Below are 20,729 nucleotides of genomic sequence, written 5' to 3' on the forward strand. Positions count from 1 at the left end.
TCCTTGGTGATGAAACTATTTCCTGCTGGAGATGGACTACTGTTCCCATGATGCACCAGGGCCGGAGAGGCGTGCGCTCTGGGACTTCAAAGAGACATAAGAGACAATTAGAATCATTTAATACCGTCCGATAACCCCCCCCCAACCCATCCCAACCAACCAGCTCTGACTAGTTAGAGCAGAAGGTACTAGTTAGAGTCATGAGAGACTGTTCTGAGAATCCGGGACTAGTTAGAGGAACTGGGGCGATAAGTTCCCTGGGATCTTTTATGACCTCAGTGAGTGGTTTTACGTCACCTCCGAAAGACGGACTAGTTAGAGTAGCAGGACTAGTTGGAGTAGCAGGACTAGTTAGACTAGAGTATCAGGGACTAGTTAGATGGAGTAGCAGGATTAGTTAGAGTAGCAGTGACTAGTTAAAGCATCAGGAAGGAGGAGGTGTTTGATGTCTCACCTGTTCCTGGCCAGAGGGGAGGAGTTCTTCACCAGTTTACTCCTCGTCTCGTTGATCTCAGCCTCCTTGAAGTGGAGCTCAGCCTGGAGGGACTGGATCTGAACCAAGAACATCACTCACACACTCAGGATCTGAACCAAGAACCACACTCACATTCAGGGTCTGAACCAAGAACATCGCTCACATTAGGATCTGAACCAAGAACATCGCTCACATCTGAACCACATCATCACAACACATTCAGGGTCTGAACCACATCTTCACAGAACACATTCAGGATCATAGACATCACAAGCGTTGTGGTAACGTTGAGGATCTGTGTGACGTAGATTGTGTGTATGGCGGTGCAGCCAAGTAGGCTTCGTTCCATTCCTCACCTTCTTCAACAGCTCCTTCTCCTTCTCCTGCTGCTCCTTGTGCTTCTGCCTCTCCAGCAGGAGGCGCTGCTCCCTCTGAACATCCTTCTCCTGCTGGACTCCTCTGAGGGAGTCCCTCAGCAGCCTGATCTCCCCCTCCTTCATCAACACCTGCTCCTCCACCTCCTTCAGCTGCACACACAGGGACACACACACACACGGTTATGTCTTTGTTATGTTATGGTTTGGTTATTGGTATGTTAGAGTGGGGTAATGTTATGGTGTGGTTATGAAATGTGATATGGTGGTTATGTTATGGTTATGTAAAGGCTATGTTATGATGTGACTATGTTATGGTGTGGTTATGTTTTGGTTACGTCAGTGTGTGGTTATGATTCGGTGTAGTTAAGGTTATGGTCTTGTTATGTTATGGTCTTGTTATGTTATGGTGGTTATCCATCCAATGGATATTTTATGGTAAGATTATGGTACAACACCTTCTCTCTGAGTTCTGACCGTTGAGTCTCCAGCAAGCTCTTGTAGTCTCCTGGGTCTGTAACACACACACACACACACACACACACACACACACACACACACACACACACACACACACACACACACACACACACACACACACACACACACACACACACACACACACACACACACTGTAGTGTTGTTGCACAAATGATTTTATTTGAATTCCAGTCAGGCCGACTCACCTTCTGCCCCAGGCCTCCCAGCAGGGTTTCCTCGGCTGTGATTGGCTATGGGTCCGGCCAATGGGAGTGGTCTGACGGCCTGAGAGGCGATGACGTCTATCTCGTCCAGGTCATCCTGGGTGAAGTCCTCGTCGTCTCCAAAGCATTCCACCGCGCCCTGCTCCCCTCGCTGCCTTTTGGAGGGCGGGGCTTGCATGATGACGATGTCACACAGTTAGCTGTCACACAGGAAGCTGTTACACGGGAAGAAAGATTGAAGATGTGAAGGTGTGCAGTGCACCAAACCGAGTGTCATCTTCATTTTATGGCTAACTTCAACATGTTATTTTCCACCATTTGAAAACGTAGCAGCATCTTCTTACTGTCCGGCGAGCCCCGCTAAAGCATAATGGGGATCCTGCTATTTCTGCTGGTACCCAAGAAACTGTGGAATAGCCTGATATCCCGGTCTGCCCCTTCTTATGACACTTTAAAAACCAGACTAAAAACTTGTCTTTTCTCCATGGCCTTTGACTTTTAAAAAATCGTTCTGCTCATCATGAACACCTTTTACCTTCTGTTCTCTGTGTTATTGTCAGTATGTTATCATGGATGCTGTTTGAACTCACATTCTGTCAACTCAACTCCTTAAGCTTTTTTCTTTCTGTGAAATATGCACCTCTTGGAAATGTCTGTTCTGTGTTATGTTATGTTGGGTTGTATATATTTGATGCTGTTTTAAGTCACATTCTGGACAGCAATTTTGTCAACTCTGAATATGGACTTTATAAATCTAATTTATAAATGTAAAAAATGGCCTTGACTGCTCCAACTGTGGTCCTGTCCTCTAGAGTAGTGAAGGACGTGGTGAATAGTGTCTGACACTCTGTTGTGTTGTGACAGCAGGCTAACTTTCCCCCTCTTCAGCTCATCATTATCGTCATCATCATCATCATCATGAAACCAACAAGAGCTGAGACACCAAACCCTCACCGCTTCATCATTTAACTCACCAACAACAGAGATGTGTGTCCTCAAACAGGTCCGCAGCTCTCCACATACAACCCGACACACCCCAGATCACTTTATAGTGGATATTCAACACCAAATTAATGTATTGATAAAAGTAGGAAACATTTATGTTGTAAACTCGTGTATTGTGAAGTAAACACACAGCCCGCTCAGCATGCAAGTGCACATCCTCCTCTGGCCAATCCCTGCGCTCCGTTCTTCTTCTCTAGGAGAAGCTGCTCGCCTGAGGGCTGTCTGCCTCTTTACTGCTCCCTGCCGACAATATAGAGAATCGTATCTATATTAAATAAAGAGGTTATTATTGTATTAAAAATATAACTATTGCTGGATTAATTTAGAGCATTATCTTTCTTACTTCACTTAAATACAACAATAGTTATACATTTAATACAATGATATGCTCTTTATTTAATACAGATACGATTATGATACAAAATAAAGAGCATATTATTGAATTAAATATATAACTATTGTTGTATGACATTTAGAGCCTAGAACCTATTTATTTTCAAGCATAATGTGTGTTAAATATAGAGCTATCATCAGCACCATACCAATCTTCGTTGGTGATGAAACTTATTGTCAATCACTTAGGACAAAAGAGTCAGCTAAAGAAATGTAATGTTATGTAATCATACTATTTCTAACACAGAGTAACCTGCCAGCCTAGTCCCTATCAGTGTCAGTTAACACAGAGAGCAGTTCTGGCGTTCAGTCTCATCTCAAAGAGCTCTTTAAAAACAATCCCTCATACGGATCATTTAAATACATGCAAAAACATCCACACGCTAGCAGTCAGTCTTTTATAACCTGCGGGAAAAATAGGTGTTCACTAGGACCTTTATTCCTGAAATATAGCAATTTACAATCATCCTTACCATTCGGGCATCTGGTAAGGATGCCCACTGGGCGCCTTCCTTGGGAGGTGTTTCAGGCACGTCCAGTGGGGAGGAGACCCCGGGGAAGACCCAGGACTAGGTGGAGAGATTATATCTCAACACTGGCCTGGGAACGCCTCGGGATCCCCCCGTCAGAGCTGGTCAATGTGGCCCGGGAAAGGGAAGTCTGGGGCCCCCTGCTTGAGCTGCTCCCCCCGCGACCCGACCCCGGATAAGCGGTCGAAAATGAGATGATGAGATGAGACAATCATAGAAAAATAAATGTAAACTGGAACTAAATAAGTTGCTATAATATTGTTCAGCCTAAATATGGTAATATGGATTATTATTTCAGAACTGATGTTGCTTTGTGTGTTCCATCATATATTTTGCGTTCATTTGATTTTGCTAAATAAAAACATGGAAAGTGTGTCCAGCGTTTATGGCTTTTTGTTCCCACTGTCTCACTGGCCTTGCTGCTGTCATAATTGTACATTAAAGACGCTGGTACTCTTTGCTCAGCCACTGCATGTATTTATCTTTATTTTAACATTTGCAAGGTGGTCCGCGAAAGGTCTTGATGAAAAATGAAGTGGTACACCTGAGGTCAAAGGTTGGGAACCTTTGGTCTAGAACAAACTTTCTAGCTCCCCTTATTGGTAGGACTACTGTATTCCTTAATTTTTTAATTGACTTTATGTAAATGCAAAAATGATGCCTACAGAAGCAGAAGTAGACTTAATTAACAGTATATAATGTAAGTTAATATTCTGACCATAATCAATCTAATAATATTCGATCTAATCTAATTTGTGGGGTCTAAAGAAGTACGTAGAATGCAGTGGAATCTACAGAACGGACTTGCAGAAATAGAATATAATATTTATAAGTATGCCTTAATTAGTTAATAATCCCATTAACATGAGACTTGTTGTGTATTCTACTAAAAGTGTCCTAGAAGTCTAAACCCCTCTCAGAGGGGACTCGTATAACCACTGAAAACGAGCTATTCTCTCTTCCCTGTTACGTCCTTTCACTAAACTAAAGTGAATGGCAGTTTTGCGGAGAAGCGGGATAACACATCCATATTTTGAATTCGTTAGTTTTTGAGGTTGATTCCGTGTGTGTTTGATAATTCAAAGCCGAGGAACATTATGAGTCTTTCTTAGAAAGTTTGCATCCAAAACTAAATGGAAAATATTATTCTACACACTGCTCCTTTAAATGTACTTTTTTTTTATCAGGCGTTTCATGAATCACTGAAACTTGGAAACGAAGAGACGTAATTTTCGATGTGACCTATAACGACAGGGAAGCAATCCTTGTGACCAGAGCTTGTGGCCAATGGGAGCCGAGTGGGCGGAACATCCTGGTAGTCTCGCAGTTAGCGGCAGCTCAGCAGCTCCTGCTGCCGCACGTCGTCAAACTCTGCCAGGGTACTTCTCAGCTGGTCGCCCGGGGGGCTTCAGTGCGGTTTATGGTTCTGTTATGGACTTAGTGGACAAAATGGACGAGAATGAGTGGAACTATCACGGCGAGGGGAACAAAAGCCTCGTAGTTTCACACGTACAGGTGAGAAAGGCTAGGCTAACTAGCAGCTTGTTGATGGGGTGTTTACCGGTGAGGCTAGGCTAAGCTAGGCTACACAAGGAGCCCGACGTTCAGCCGACGAAGCCGGGGTCGGAACCCAGAAATTCAGTCCCACGACTCCAGCTCCCGGTTCTGTCGGCTGACACGGAGTCATGGCTCCTCGGACCAGCCGAGTGAACTTCTCTGAACAACTTATTTAGAAACTTCACTAACTTATATAAGTTTTTGGGGATGCTGTCTCGTGAAGGATACTGACCAGGAGGCGGGTCGCGAACTTCACTTTGGGTGAAGCGGGGACACGTCCCGTCTTGTTGGGCAAGACACGCTGTTTGTGAGGGTGAGGGGGTGTTGACGGACCGGTTGATAACCAGTTGTCCTATGCAAATAATCTGGCAGGATGGGTGCGGTACTAGGTGGTCATAGTCACTTTATTCAGTGAAAGGTTTTTAACCTCTTAATGTTTCAGACCCGCCTAGGGCACCTCACAGGGCTTTGTACATGCCCTTGTTTATTGTCCTGTACTCGTATTTTGTGTGTCTCACATGCCCTAACGCACCGTGACTATCTTCATACCAATGTCCTAACGGAAGGATAAAGTTATTTGTGTTGAATGGTACGAGATGGGAAATGACGCATGTTTTATATTTCATTCAACGTCAATAAGTTGTAATTTCTGTCATTTACTTATGACTTTTCTGTTGTTCTGGGCTGTGTTCAGATGTCCAGGGTTCTACGCCTCCTCAAGTACTCGTCAGAAGATGCTGAGAATGCCCCACAGGTGAGAAAACGACTACAACTAATGCAATACTACTACTGTTTAGGGTTTGCACCATTCTAAAATTAGTATCATCATTTTCTTGCTCGGAATTGAGGTCGAGATTCTCTAGTGACTTATTTTCAATATAAATGTTTATTGAACTAATTTACACCATACACCAGGACACTCAACAGAGACTATGACTGTAACTGATATAGGACCGGCACATAAACAAAGGACAACAGAAAGGGAACACTCCTCTTTTTTTAGCTTCAATGCAACCGCTTCATGAATCTGACGCTGAACATTCACACAATCAACCTCAGTCTCTTTTAATCTCTTACTTACACAACATCGGTCAGGGTGAATGTAGGAGCGCTTGTTTTGATGCAGCTGATGTCCCTCATCAAATGCGGCAGAATAGCTGTCATCAAGAAATGAGATCTCGTGGAGTTATGTATCGAGTTTGTGATTTGAATATGATTTATCGTGCAGCGCTACTACTACTGGACCCTTTCCTAAACGTGTCTGCTATGTTGTGTGTCTATTTTGCGTCTTGTGTGTAGACTACAGAGGAAACGTTCAGGCAGATGGAGAACATCGTCGACTTCAGTAACAACGTGATGAGTCCTCTACTGGGAGACAAGTTCGTCCACAGTGGAGTAAGACCCCTGTCTGTCCCTCAATCTGTCTACCTGTCTGTCTCTCTCCCTGTCTTTCTGATTCTCTACTTATCGCTCTACCTGTCTGTCTGCCTGTGGGTCTCTCTCTGCCTGCCTGTCTCGCTAACTGTCATTCTCATTCTCTACCTGTCTGTCTCTCTACCCGTCTGTCTGAAGTGATGCTGTGGCGTGTTGAGAGGCAGCAGACCAGCGAGCCATTGTTGCTATGTTACAATAGAAACCATGACTATCCCGCAGAGGCGGTGTGTTGCCCTTGGAAACAAGCGACTAAAGTCCCTTTTTTGTCAACAGGAAGTTGTCAAACTGCCACTGGAGTTTGTCAGACAGCTGTCCATCAAGGTTCAACACCACAGACCAGGTGGGCGGGACAAGGCTGTGTTCTGATGGGGATGGTGGATATGTTCTGTGTCTGCTGGATCATATCACTCATATACTGTGTGTGTGTGTGTGTGTGTGTGTGTGTGTGTGTGTGTGTGTGTGTGTGTGTGTGTGTGTGTGTGTGTGTGTGTGTGTGTGTGTGTGTGTGTGTAGCCTGGAGGTGTGATAAGGTGATGGATATCTACAGCGGTGCTGCCCTCTGTCTGCCCAACCTGACCACCCCCTCCATACCGACGCACAACCCCCCTCTCTGCGTGGAGATAAAGGTAATACTCCCTAGGGCCCGACCGATTTATCGGCCTGCCGATTTAATCGGCCTGCCGATTTAATCGGCCGATTATAGCCTTTTTGAAAATAATCGGCATCGGCCAAAAAGACGCCGATTACAACCGATTTTTTTTTTTTTTTTTTATTTGATAAATGGTATTGCGATTAGTATCCTGCAGATTGCGCTCCTACTCGCCTTGCTAACTAACAACTTTAGCTGGAGTAAAAAAGAGGAGATTGAATTTTACCGTACAACATGAAAGCACGCTCGCTCAGGCAGCTGCGCGCTCACCTCACCAATGTACACAAGACGCGTTGTTTGAGCATGTTGTGCCTGTTTTTCTTTAGGTCCCAGGCCATGTTAATTTGTTATACTGTAGACTCTAACGGTGAGACCATACTGCTCAGCACGCACGTGTTAGTCACTGCTCACGAGCGCAGCACATTGGGAGTTAGTTATTTATTTTACATTTTACATTGCACTCATTTTTGACTGTAAATGTATTCTAAAACACTCAAAGATTCTGCATTCAATTCACATATTCGTCAAAAGTATTTAAAGTATATTTAAGGTATCAAAAACTATGTTTTATATGTTTTTTTTTTTTTTTTTTTTTTTATCGGCCGATTAAATCGTAATCGTAATTTTTCTCTGAAGATAATCGGCATCGGCACTCAAAAATCAATATCGGTCGGGCCCTAATACTCACACACGCCTCGGTACAGCGCTACAGGAATCGAGCGCATATACAATGTATTACTGAAGTGCTTCACAGCAGCCTTCTCTCTCCATTCGCTCAGCTCTTGGAGCAGCTCTAGAAAAGGCCTTGAGCAGCCCTGGAGCAGATCTAGGTCAGCTGTAGGGCATCACTAGATCAGGGCTGGAGCAGCACTGTCGTGGCAATTTCTCTATCAGAGTTTGCGTCTAAGACAGATGAGATATTTAGATGCAAAAAGCACACAATACTGTAGACAATTGGTGGTCATATATATTTGTAATAAAAGTACGAACAAAGATGCGTCACAAAATGCATCAACAAACAATAAAACAGGCAAACATTACAATAATCTGAGGCCTCAGATGGGAGTGTTCTCGTTGCGTCTTACTTCATACTCTAAAGGTACGCTCTGAGAAGTCCGCTGAGTAGCTAAAGTTAGGAGCTTTTATACACTTGGATCGGATCCTTGAGGGCAGTTGGCCCCCAATAAACCAAAAGCCTTTGTTAACCAGATGTTAATCTATTGATTGAAGTTTCTTCAATCAATAGATTAAGAAGGTGGTTGAGGCTGTTCCTTATCACCCTTTGCTTCTCTACGCTCCCCAGGGGGTCAAGTAAAACAGGCCCAAACCAAACTACAGACAACACGGAAACGCAATGTGAAACCAGATTACATCACATGAAACACTAAGAATTACATATTAGACGACCCTGTAGATTTTAACATGTAGATTTTCCATCTCAGCAGTGAAGCGGGTTAGATCAGCTCCAGATGGAGCAGCATCAGGCCTGGAGCAGAGCTACAGCAGGTCAGCTCTAGAGCAGGCCTGGAGCAGAGCTACAGCAGGTCAGGGCAGCTCTAGAGCAGGCCTGGAGCAGAGCTACAGCAGGTCAGGGCAGCTCTAGACATGGGGCTGTCCTGAGAGCCAGACATACGGGCAGGAGGAGGTTTGACAGGAGGAAGGGTTGGCGGACCAGGAACTAGTTGATATTCTGAATGTGTCTCTGTTGAATGGAGGAGTTTCTGAGCCAGTAAGAAGTGTCACAACTTCACTAAACCCTTGCTATGGCAACCATGGTACTCGTCGGCTATTGGTCGAAACAGCATCCCTCCCTACCTGCTATTGGTCTAAATAACTGGTTTTCATGCAGAAAGGCCATGAAACCAACCGGTTTGAACTGCCGTGTTGTGCTTCAAGGAAACGTCTTGCTGCTTGTCATCCTGCATCCCGGGTTGACATGAGGGCATTAGTCCTCAACCCGAGGCCCAGGAGCCAACGCAAGTCTGTTTGCCTTTTCCTTGTTACATGTAGCGGAACATGGTAAGTAAGTTTGCACTGGGCGCCGCCCTTGGTAGCCCCAAACCTCTGTGTGAATAAAGCTGCTGCCAGCTTATGGAAGGCCTATTACTATGCAATTTGTGTTTGCTAAACGTGATGACACCCATATTTGGTCATGGCCATATATGGATCAGAGGTCAGGGCACTTAATTAGCACTCTTGGCTTGGGTGTGGTGGATAGTCATTATAAATGGCTGAGATAACGATGGCAAAGTAACAGAGTTGATGGATTGATGCAACCTCTTGATTAATTGGACTTTGACTCTTCTGCACAATAATTAACCGGTTGATCCTGTTACGACCTGGAGAACTGTTAGACTTTTTCTGTTGATTATGTGAATTATGGTTTTTATTCTAATTAATGGTGCTACATTTGCCTTGTTGACGCCATTAGACACACCCTAATGGGCGGCATGTGGCTCAGGAGGCAGAGCGGGCTGGCTGGTAACCGGAAGGTTGCTAGTTCATGTGTGCCCTAGCCGAGTGTCGAGGTGTCCCTGAGCAAGGCACCTCACCCCGACTGCTCCCGACTGGGGGGGGGGGTTCCCCCAGTTCCGCTGGCCCCCAGACTTCTCTGACGCCCTGTCGATGTGGGGGTCCAACCCTGGCAGCGGTCTGCGGCGGTCTTGGGCCTGGCCCACGGGGGTGAACCCCTCCAGTTATACACCGCTCAGCTATAGATATCAATCAGCCTGAGCTCATATAAGTGTTATAACTATGCTGCTGGTACTAATGGTAATATCATAATCTAAACGCAATTATTCAGTGATGATTATTAATTAATATAATTGTGAGTTGAGTTCTTGTTCTTTTTGTGTATTATCTCTAATTTTAGACATACCTTAGGAGTTGTTCTGCCTTATGTGAAGCCTGAAAACTGTCCAAACGCTTCGTCAGGCCTTCGAGTTGCGTTTCAATATTCAGGCTTTTACTTTGAAGAAAAAAAACTCCCAGAGATCTTTGGTTGCATCATTGGGTTGTTAGGGTAACCTTATTTTTTTGTACTTCCCACTCACCAGCCTGCATCGCTGGCCTCAATGAAGCGGAGCATAACAAACCCTTGGTTGTGGTGTGTCTCGCAGCCCCACCGGGCTCCAGTGAGCCTTCCTGGCCCTCTCTCCCTCATATTCCCTCTTTCTTGCCTTTAACTCTTCCCGGGATCATCCACTCCGACTAGGGATCCGAGGACGACCAAAGTACTCACTTTTTTATTTTTTAATCTATATATTCTTTTTTTTATGTATATATTTTTTTCAACATTTTAAGTCTGCGATATTATCCACCAATGTATGAGAAGTTGAACCTGTACTGTAACAGTCTATGTGGGCCATCCCCCCCCCCACCACAGTCACAGTGGCCTCACAGCTTCTATCGGCTCCTTAAGGCAAATTTCCGCCAGATCCGCCTCAGAAGCGTCACGGCAGTAAATCGTTCGCCGCAGACAATAGAAACCATTCTAGTCAATGTAGGCTATTCCACTGGCTACGGTCGCGGCACGGCACAGCAAGTCTAGTGTCACCGTTAGCGAGCTGGCGTCTTGCTGAGGACTACATTGTGACGTCGCTGAGCCATTTCTCAGCCGGATCGTGTCCGGACCGCTGTTAGTGTGGATGGCGGTACGGAACACAGCCGCTATGATGCCGTACCGCTTCTCAACAAAAAAAAAAAATGTCGAGATTCAATCAATGTAGCTACAGGTGTGTGTTTACCAAAGGTGAACCCGGGCCAGTGTTAATGTAAACCCCTGTATCTTATCTGTCCTTACCCGTGTCATTCTAACGTCTATCTCTCTCTGTTTTCAGCCCAAGTGTGGTTTTCTCCCGTCGCCAGAACACGTCAGTAAGGACATCAAGACCAAAGTCTGTCGCCACTGTATGCACCAACGCTATAAGGTACTATACCACTACTATACTACTGTATGCACCAACTCTACAAGGTACTATACCACTACTATACTACTGTATGCACCAACGCTACAAGGTACTATACCACTACTATACTACTGTATGCACCAACGCTACAAGGTACTATACCACTACTATACTACTGTATGCACCAACGCTACAAGGTACTATACCACTACTATACTACTGTATGCACCAACGCTACAAGGTACTATACCACTACTATACTACTGTATGCACCAACGCTACAAGGTACTATACCACTACTATACTACTGTATGCACCAACGCTACAAGGTACTATACCACTACTATACTACTGTATGCACCAACGCTACAAGGTACTATACCACTACTATACTACTGTATGCACCAACGCTACAAGGTACTATACCACTACTATACTACTGTATGCACCAACGCTACAAGGTACTATACCACTACTATACTACTGTATGCACCAACGCTACAAGGTACTATACCACTACTATACTACTGTATGCACCAACGCTGCAAGGTACTATACCACTACTATACTACTGTATGCACCAACCCTACAAGGTACTATACCACTACTATACTACTGTATGCACCAACGCTACAAGGTACTATACCACTACTATCAGTACTTTACTACTTACTAAGAAGCTGGACGGTTTGCATTCCAGAACGTGTCCTCCCGTATGTTTGGGTAGGGCACTTCTTATCATTGAAAGTTCAATGTCACCCGTGGTGTTGTAAGAGGGGTGGGCCTTGGATTCAGACCACATCTCGACTTAAAATAACCGAAAGAGGAAATAAAGTCTCAAGTGTATGCATGTCAGCACAGTGACTAATGTGTAGGACGGAATGGGTCTGGGAATATCACGGCTGGCTCCGATGCATAATCTAACACTTCGGATAATTGTTTGGTTTTCCTAAATAATATTCAGGCAATTTTTTTTTATTGTATTACATCCATTAATAAAATGGATGTCAGGGCTAGGGTTAGAGGGCTAGGGCTAGTGGCATACCAAAGAGGCTTTCCCACCCTGGGCATATGGTGTGACTAACTGGTCACATGGTCTGTTAACTGGTCACATGGTGTGTTAACTGGTCACATGGTCTGTTAACTGGTCACATGGTGTGTTTGACTCCAGGTGGCAAGCGGAAAGTGGAAGAGGAAAAGTCTGTATTGCCCCCTGGACCTTTTCTCAGGGTAAGACCAGATGGACTGCACATACTACTACTACTACATGTACTGCACATACAAAATATAAACAGATTGATTTCATACAAATCATAAAAGCCTCTCCCTGTGTCATTGTGTGTGCGTGTATCCGAGGTGCGTGCGTGCGTGGGGGGTTCTTGATTGACCGATTATCGAATATTATTCGAATACTTCTCAGCGGATATCGAAAAGTATTTTTGCCAGAAATGCACATCCCTAGCACACGCATTTGAAAAGGCACCATCCAGGTGTTACACTCACTGTTGATGTGGGGAAAAAAAACAAGCTGTGCAAACCCATCTCACAACACTATTTCAACAACCCCTTTCTAGGAATTCAGAAATGCAAATGCCATAACCAAGTTTATGGGTGTTTTCATTGATGCTAATCTACGGCCATTCTCCGTTGTTGACAAACAAGCAGTTTTTTTAAATTTCCCCCGTACCGTACCGTACCGTACCGTACCTACCGTACCGTACCGTGACTTAAAAACCGAGGTACGGACCGAACCGTGACTTTTGTGTACCGTTACACCCCTAACTACTAGTACTACTACTACTACATGTACTGCACATACCACTCCTACATGTGGTTTCCCACAGCACTTTACAGCTTAGGCGGCAAGCAACACACGTCTGGCGCCTTAACTACGTCGTCTAAATAAAAGTTACAATTGCACAAATTCTTCGACTGGTCATGTTTCACCCTAACTACTGCGGGAAACCCTGTGTACTGCACATACTACTACTACTACATGTACTGCACATACTACTGCTACATGTACTGCAGTATTATATCTGTCTGTGTGTGTGTGTGTGTGTGTGTTACAGGAACAGACAGAGGATGTATTTTGCCATCAAACACCTGATCGAAGAGCCTCAGAACAACTTTAAGATCTTCAAGGTGAGACACGCGCACACGCCCACCGGACTTGTGGTGTTCGGGATGTGTGTTTTATAATGTGTGTGTATCTGTGTACCAGGGAGGGAAGTGTATCCATGGCGACCGGGATGAGATGCTGTCTGTCAGCTCCCTGCTGCAGAAGCTCCGGCCGTACTTCAGCTGTGGAAACGGACGCAACAAGACGGTTCTGCATGACTTCATCCAGGTCAGCCCTACCGCTGTAGACCAGAGCCCTACCGCTGTAGACCAGAGCCCTACCGCTGTAGACCAGAGCCCTACCGCTGTAGACCAGAGCCCTACCGCTGTAGACCAGAGCCCTACCGCTGTAGACCAGAGCCCTACTGCTGTAGACCAGAGCCTACCGCTGTAGACCAGAGCCTACCGCTGTAGACCAGAGCCTACCGCTGTAGACCAGAGCCTACCGCTGTAGACCAGAGCCCTACCGCTGTAGACCAGAGCCCTACCGCTGTAGACCAGAGCCCTACTGCTGTAGACCAGAGCCTACTGCTGTAGAGCAGAGCCCTACCGCTGTAGACCAGAGCCTACCGCTGTAGACCAGAGCCCTACCGCTGTAGACCAGAGCCTACCGCTGTAGACCAGAGCCCTACAGCAGTAGACCAGAGCCCTACCGCTGTAGACCAGAGCCCTACCGCTGTAGACCAGAGCCCTACCGCTGTAGACCAGAGCCCTACAGCAGTATACCAGAGCCCTACCGCTGTAGACCAGAGCCTACCGCTGTAGACCAGAGCCCTACTGCTGTAGACCAGAGCCTACTGCTGTAGACCAGAGCCCTACTGCTGTAGACCAGAGCCCTACCGCTGTAGACCAGAGCCCTACCGCTGTAGACCAGAGCCTACCGCTGTAGACCAGAGCCTACCGCTGTAGACCAGAGCCTACCGCTGTAGACCAGAGCCTACCGCTGTAGACCAGAGCCTACCGCTGTAGACCAGAGCCTACCGCTGTAGACCAGAGCCTACTGCTGTAGACCAGAGCCCTACCGCTGTAGACCAGAGCCTACCGCTGTAGACCAGAGCCTACCGCTGTAGACCAGAGCCTACCGCTGTAGACCAGAGCCCTACCGCTGTAGACCAGAGCCTACCGCTGTAGACCAGAGCCTACCGCTGTAGACCAGCTGACCTCCAGGTTATGGTCTCCTGTTGAGGTGTTTAGGACCCTCAGATGACGGTTACTTGTTTATGTTTAGGACCGTCCAGATGACGGTCTGCTGTAGAGGAGGTGTTTGGGGTGTAGGCTGAGTGTGTGCGTGTGTTTCAGGTGTTGGTGGACAGTCTGCTGAGTAGTGATGAAGAGGGTGATGAAGGTGTGGAGCGCAGGCTGGAGGGGAGGATGGTGTGTGAGGCCAGCCTCTGCTCTACGGAGTTCCTCCGCACAGGTAGAACACGTTTCCAACTACATCCTGCTGCTTTTCAGAGTAAGAGCCCCCCAGCTAAGTGTGTGTGTGTGTGTGCGTGTGTGTGTGTGTAGACCCCCAGCCCCTGCCCAGGGACAGTGTGCTTGGTAGGATCCTTCAGGTCCAGCTGCTGGACTCTCTGGACATCGAGGGGCTGCTCCCCCTCTACCGCAGGGTGGAGCAGTACCTGCACCACTTCCCCAAGGAGAGGTAACCATAGCGACCCCACGCACAACGCTCCACTACAGTAACCGTAGGAACCCCACGCACAACGCTCCACTACAGTAACCGTAACAACCCCACGCACAACGCTCCACTACAGTAACCATAGCGACCCCACGCACAACGCTCCACTACAGTAACCATAGCGACCCCACGCACAACGCTCCACTACAGTAACTATAGCGACCCCACGCACAACGTTCCACTACAGTAACCATAGCGACCCCACGCAGAACGCTCCACTGCAGTAACCATAGCGACCCTACGCACAACACTCCACTGCAGTAACCATAGCGACCCTACACACAACGCTCCACTGCAGTAAACATAGCGACCCCACGCACAACGCTCCAGTACAGTAACCATAGCGACCCCACGCACAACGCTCCAGTACAGTAACCATAGCGACCCCACGCACAACGATCCACTACAGTAACCATAGCGACCCTACGTACAACACTCCACAACCGTAACCATGGTGACCCTTGCGTGTCGGTGCAGGAGCCGCCTGCAGATCGACGGGCCGTACGACAAGGCCTTCCTGGAGAAGCTACAGAAGTGCCCGGCTGAGGACGACGGGTCCATAGAATACGCTGTCGCCAAGGTAACCATAACTCATCACGAGGAGGGTTGTGTGTATCGAGTACTTTGAACGTGTGACGTCTGATGTCGGTTGGTCTCTGTGTTTAGGTGCAGCAGTACCGCGTTGCCATGACGGCCAAGGACTGCTCCATCATGGTGACCCTGGTCCCCCGTCGCGACGAGGAGGACGGGAGCGAACGGTGAGGAAGGCCCTGAGCTGCTCTGTGTGTGTGCGCCACGGGGGTTTTGGTTATGGTGCGCTCCAGGCTACCCCTAACCCGTGTTCACAGAACGGCAGTCAAACCCGCAACTCACTACGTGATGACTCGTACCGGATCGATGTATTCCCAGTTCCAGCTCTTAACTTCCCTGGAACGCAGCATTAAAACGTGCGTATTCGTCCAGTTTTCGCCCTGCTGCTCGTATCTTTTCTGCCGTCGTTCAGTCGGCCCTCCACTTGCGTGTTTTACACGCCATGTTATGCAGTAACAGCCGATCTAAAATTCACATATCGGAGAATTGGCGTCGAACTGCGAGCGAATTTGCATCGGTATCTCTCACCGGGTTCCGGCGCCGTTTAGAGTGTACTTGTGAGGAACCTTCCCCCGGTCCTCTGGGTAACTCCCTCCACAAAGGCACTGGGATGAAGAGCTCACCGGCTGCATCTCAGTGCTCTGTGGAGACCGGGTCGTCGGAGGCTGCCCTGCTAGGCTGCCATTTTTAAAACATTCTGAGGCGAACCCTGCCTAGCGACGGTTAAAGTTCTCACCCCGGTGGTTAATTCAAATTCTTTCAGCTTTCCCCGGTCATTTGAGGCTGCGATCTAGAAACGAAAGCAGAGGTTTTGTGAGTAATAATAGGGATGTATGGATGTTATACGTCGTCCTGCTACTGGAAAACAGGCGTTGTGTAGCACCTTATCCTAGCTGTCTTTGTTGTATACAGGGAATGGGTTAACCTAGTGATTGTTTGTGCTTGGCACCTGGTTCTATGAACATCCTTACAGAGATATACTGTTTGTCCTTCCTCTGACCGATGGACTCATTGTCGGCCTCTTTGGGTGAAAGCGTCGGCTGAGCGCTCTAATGTAACGTGCGGTCCTCCCAGCAGCGCGGCCTTCTCGTTCTCCGCCTCCATCCTGGACCTGGACCCCAAGCCCCAGGACGGCGTGCGGCGCCAGCAGCGTTTGGACCACCGCGTGGTCTCGGCCTACCTGAGGGACGACCCGGGGCCCAGCCCGCCGCTCTACCCAGAATGCACCCTGCTCATTCACCCCGTATGAAGGCTGGGAGGCGCCTGGACGCCATAGCGACGGCCGCGGGTGCGACCGGTCGCTTGCTGGTTTTTTTGATATCGGATGTTGCTAGGCAACGGAGCAGTGAGGTCGCGACCCCGCGGCAGGTACTATTTTATCAGGAATAAAGCGGACCAGTTTCCTGAGATGGTTGTCATGGCGACTCCCTTCGGCCTTATCGGACGGCTCCCTTTCCGCCGTCTCCATGACAACGATGCGGCAGGATAAAAAAACACGAGTGACGTGGGTGTGGTTCTGCCGTCTCCATGACAACGCTGCTGAAGGAGGAAAACAGGAGTGACACGTGTGTGTGTGTGTGTGTGTGTGTGTGTGTGTGTGTGGTGGGTCTGCCGTCTCCATGACGACGCTGCTGAAGGATGAGAACAGGTGATTGACGTGTCGGGGTCTGCCGTCTCCATGACGACGCTGCTGAAGGATGAGAACACGAGTGACCATGTGTTGGTGGGTGTGGGTCTGCCGTCTCCATGACGACGCTGCTGAAGGATGACAACACGAGTGACCATGTGTGGGTGGGTCCCAGTGCCATAGGAGGCTTATTAGGTGGGGGTCTTTAACATTAAAAATATTAACTTCTGCTGTGGCGTGTTGATGACATCAGCAGCAGCTAACCGTATGTGCCACGTGACGTCACTACGACTCATCCAGTCAGAGCCATGGGGGCGTGTCCTGGTGATGTTTAGTTTCACTGTGACCAGACTAGCTGACAGTACAAAGGAGACTGGGAGTCTGTTTGTATTTAAATTATTTATTTTTCTAGTGCTTTCAATAATGACGTGTAAAGCCTGAAGATGTTTGTATTCAATAAAGGGTTTCTGAAAGAAAAACCGGCCTTCTGATTCTAAGAAAAGTACAGTACAGACTGAGTATTATTTCTAACGGTTAGTCATACCAATATTAATATCACACACAGTATTACTTATGCTATAAGGTAGGAATAGCAGTATTTCATATCAGGCGGACGGAGCAGAGCCAGGAGGAGGGGGGGGGGGGGGGGGTGGAGGGTGGAGGGGTGCTGGGGTCTAGCGGCTGAGAGCCAGGATGATGTTCTCCAGGGCAGCTTCGATCCCCAGGACGGAGAGGAGGCTGTGGAAGGACTCAGGAGCGCCCTCCAGTGTCCCGGCTGAATCCATGAGGAACTCTGGAGAGAAGGTGATGGTGAGGAAGACGTGTGTTCAGGCTGAGTCTCACTCAGACTTTAGATGAAGGTCTGAGTTCTGACAGCAGGCGAGCTCAGCTCTGGGTGAATTCACGCCTCGTGTCAATCACCTCGCCGGAGGCGGGAAGCTGGAAGCGCCTGATTACCAAACACAAACTGCCAGCGTTGGGGAATTTATCTTCTCACATTGCAGGCGGGAAGACACCCCGTCTGTACAGGACGTTCTTGGAGAGCTTCAAAATGTGTCATGTTTTAATATGAAAATTAATTTATGGATCATTATAATCTATCATAGTATATGTATTATACCATTAGAAGATAAATATGTATTAGAATATAATTATATCATATTGTTAAAGTGTTAGTGAACTCCCTGGGTCAACACATTAAAAAAAAAAAAAAAAAACATTTGGCTGACAGTTCTTGGAAGGAGGGGACATGTCATCCCCATGGTTACGACCTACGGCAACCTTGATACTGCTTCATAAGCTAGTCCAGTTTTTGTGTGAGCCTTTTTATGAGCTAAATGAAATGCCCCACACACTACACGAATGGTGATGCAGTATGATTTAACATAATTATATTATAATTCCTATCCTAATACCTATCCTTATAACAAGCTAATATATGATATCATGATGTTTTTATAGATTATAATATGATGGGGTGTTAATAGGTCATTATCATACTGAATCACGAGAGAATGATATCATCATGCTGTGATGTGTTCGAGGCGAGCTCGAAGACTTCCGTTTGGTTCTCTCTGGCGACCTCTTAGGCAGCAAGCGGTCATTGTTCCGAAGGATCTGACAGGATCATACTGCACATGCAAGGCCTTTCATCAGTGGGCTCAGCCACCATTATGTAACCTCATGCGCTCGAAACTTATCAGAGATACATTTAAATGAAAACCTTCCTTAATAGATCTTATAGCATCAATTGATCTCACCTTTCTTGGGAGCTCTGGGCAGGAGGTGGATCTGAGGTATGACTTCACCTTCTTTAGACACCATCACTGACCAATGAACAGCCAGAACACAGCTAGAGTGACAGACAGGTACATATGAACAACCAATAGACAGCCAGAGCTCAGATTGATAAACCGGGCTATCAAACTAGCCATTTGAATCTTTATCACGTCAAGGTGACCTGGGCAATACGCCTGCAATAGTGCCTTTGTTTTAGAGTCACTTACCTACTTTACTTTACCTTAGCTTCAGTGACATATACAATTTGATTTATATGCAAAAAGATTGTTTACATTCAACTCTTAACAAATCATTTCCTCCTGTTCCATAAAGTCATCTGAATGACACCGGGGCAGGGGGACAGAGACAGACAGGAGTCCAGTGAGAGCAGAGCGACAGGCATTTGTGAGACAGACAGGTGTTTACCTAGGAAGCTCTGGAGGGCTCAGGGTCATGACCTCCGACACCAAACCTTCTGGAAGAGACACCACAGACGGGTACTTCTCCTGGAAAGAGAGAGCGGGTATATAGAATTAAATGTAGAGCGAGAAACAGATGAAGAGAGAGACAGGTAGAGAAACGTGTAGAGAGAGAGACAATTATAGAGAGACAGAGGTAAAGTAACACGTAGAGAGAGACAGGTCAAAGGGAGTCAGGTAGAGATGTTTAGAGAGAGAAAGATGTACAGAGAGACGTGTAGAGAGACAGGAAGAGAGAGAGAGACAGGTAGAGAGGTCACTACAGGCAGAAGACATAGACATAGTGTTCTGCTGAGGAGACGGGAACGTTGTGGCAGAAGCAGATGTTACATGAACCTTCATCTGCCTGATCCATCTCTTCTTCTACACCCCTGATGTTCCAACTACTTTTACACCCTGATGTTCTAACTACTGCTTAATCACTGGCGCTCGGACATGCGACGCACACGGAGCCAGCCCGTCGGGAGCGCTTAGGGTGAGGTGCTGGCTCAGGCTCGGAGGAGCCGGGGATCGAACCAGCAACCTTCCGGTTACCAGCCAACCCCGCTCTACCTCCTGAGCCACATGCCGCCCAGGGTCTGTCCTGGGGGCCCCTGGGGCCAAGGACGGGGACCACACTGCTTGCTCCCATCTGTTCCATGCCCCCCCCCCCCCCCCCCCCCCCGAGGCAGAGGAGTGTGTTCAGCAGGAGACGCCTTCTGCCCCCACAGAGCCCCCCCTTCCTGCCTTCAGGCTGTTCTACGTGTCCTTGGACGAGGGCCACAGCCCCCTCCCCCCTCGGCCCACCTCCCCTTGGCCACGCCCCCCTCACTCTGCCCCCCCCCCCCCCCCTCCCCTTGGCCACGCCCCCCTTGGCCACGCCCCCCTTCCCCTTCACTGCGACTTGCGAATAGTCACAGAGGGACTTGTTTTTATCATTGCATTTACCCAATACACACCGTTCTATTCTCATGTACTTAACTGTTTCAACTTGCATTCTGGAAGCTCTCTGCAAGCACTCAAGTACTCTGCTATTTGTTCAGCTTGTTTTTACTTTGTTGCAATATGTGTGTTTATCGTTTTATCTTGTCCCGTCTTGTTCTGCCAAATCAAAGTAATTTCCCCCCGGGGATAATAAAGTACTTATCTATCCGTCTATCTAATCAAATATACCCTGGCACAGATTAACAACACACACACAAGCACATGTTCACAACACAGACGGCAAGACAGACGGTTCGGATCTGCGCGCACACAAACATGCACACACAGTCACACGTACACACACACACACTCTTAAACACTCATACAAACGGTTTCCATCTCTAAAGGTTGCGAGAAAAACATCTGACAACTGTTCCACAAGAACTTCACATTTCTGGGAACGTAGGTAACGTAAAACCCCTCTGTCTGTCTGTCTGTCTGTCTGCCTGCCTGCCTGCC

At 47.4% G+C, this 20,729-nt stretch overlaps 3 protein-coding genes across 7 annotated transcripts in view; 1 reads left to right on the top strand and 2 right to left on the bottom strand.

The window, feature by feature from the left end:
- Positions 1-2,801, bottom strand: part of atrip (ATR interacting protein) — a 12,508-nt gene extending 9,707 nt beyond the window's left edge. For both annotated transcript variants that reach the window (XM_060068765.1, XM_060068764.1), the window contains exons 1-6: positions 2,528-2,801; positions 1,536-1,768; positions 1,308-1,363; positions 832-1,002; positions 455-552; positions 1-84 (exon numbers count right to left, since the gene is read on the bottom strand). The exon at positions 1-84 is cut by the window's left edge and continues 95 nt beyond it. In XM_060068765.1, the coding sequence (XP_059924748.1) occupies positions 1-84; positions 455-552; positions 832-1,002; positions 1,308-1,363; positions 1,536-1,731 (605 nt within the window). In that variant the 5' untranslated portion in view covers positions 1,732-1,768; positions 2,528-2,801. The remainder of the gene's footprint in view (positions 85-454; positions 553-831; positions 1,003-1,307; positions 1,364-1,535; positions 1,769-2,527) is intronic.
- A 1,980-nt stretch (positions 2,802-4,781) lies between these two features.
- Positions 4,782-17,528, top strand: ippk (inositol 1,3,4,5,6-pentakisphosphate 2-kinase). 2 transcript variants are annotated; one of them, XM_060068767.1, is made up of 14 exons: positions 4,782-4,996; positions 5,733-5,792; positions 6,338-6,433; positions 6,746-6,812; positions 6,986-7,098; positions 10,961-11,050; positions 12,201-12,259; positions 13,102-13,174; positions 13,254-13,379; positions 14,450-14,567; positions 14,660-14,795; positions 15,309-15,411; positions 15,498-15,589; positions 16,497-17,528. In XM_060068767.1, exons 1-14 carry the CDS (start codon positions 4,913-4,915, stop codon positions 16,669-16,671), a joined length of 1,392 nt encoding a protein of 463 aa, XP_059924750.1. In that variant the 5' UTR covers positions 4,782-4,912; the 3' UTR covers positions 16,672-17,528. The 2 variants fall into 2 exon arrangements, with proteins under 2 accessions (XP_059924750.1, XP_059924752.1); XM_060068769.1 differs by having other exon boundaries at positions 4,783-4,996; positions 16,500-17,528.
- A 156-nt stretch (positions 17,529-17,684) lies between these two features.
- cenpp (centromere protein P) overlaps positions 17,685-20,729 on the bottom strand; it is a 39,914-nt gene continuing 36,869 nt past the window's right edge. For all 3 annotated transcript variants that reach the window (XM_060068832.1, XM_060068830.1, XM_060068831.1), the window contains exons 7-9: positions 19,255-19,334; positions 18,810-18,901; positions 17,685-17,842 (exon numbers count right to left, since the gene is read on the bottom strand). In XM_060068832.1, coding sequence (XP_059924815.1) covers positions 17,724-17,842; positions 18,810-18,901; positions 19,255-19,334 — 291 coding nt within the window. In that variant the 3' untranslated portion in view covers positions 17,685-17,723. The remainder of the gene's footprint in view (positions 17,843-18,809; positions 18,902-19,254; positions 19,335-20,729) is intronic.

Source organism: Gadus macrocephalus, chromosome 13 (genome assembly GCF_031168955.1).
Source record: "Gadus macrocephalus chromosome 13, ASM3116895v1".
Lineage (NCBI taxonomy): Eukaryota > Metazoa > Chordata > Actinopteri > Gadiformes > Gadidae > Gadus > Gadus macrocephalus.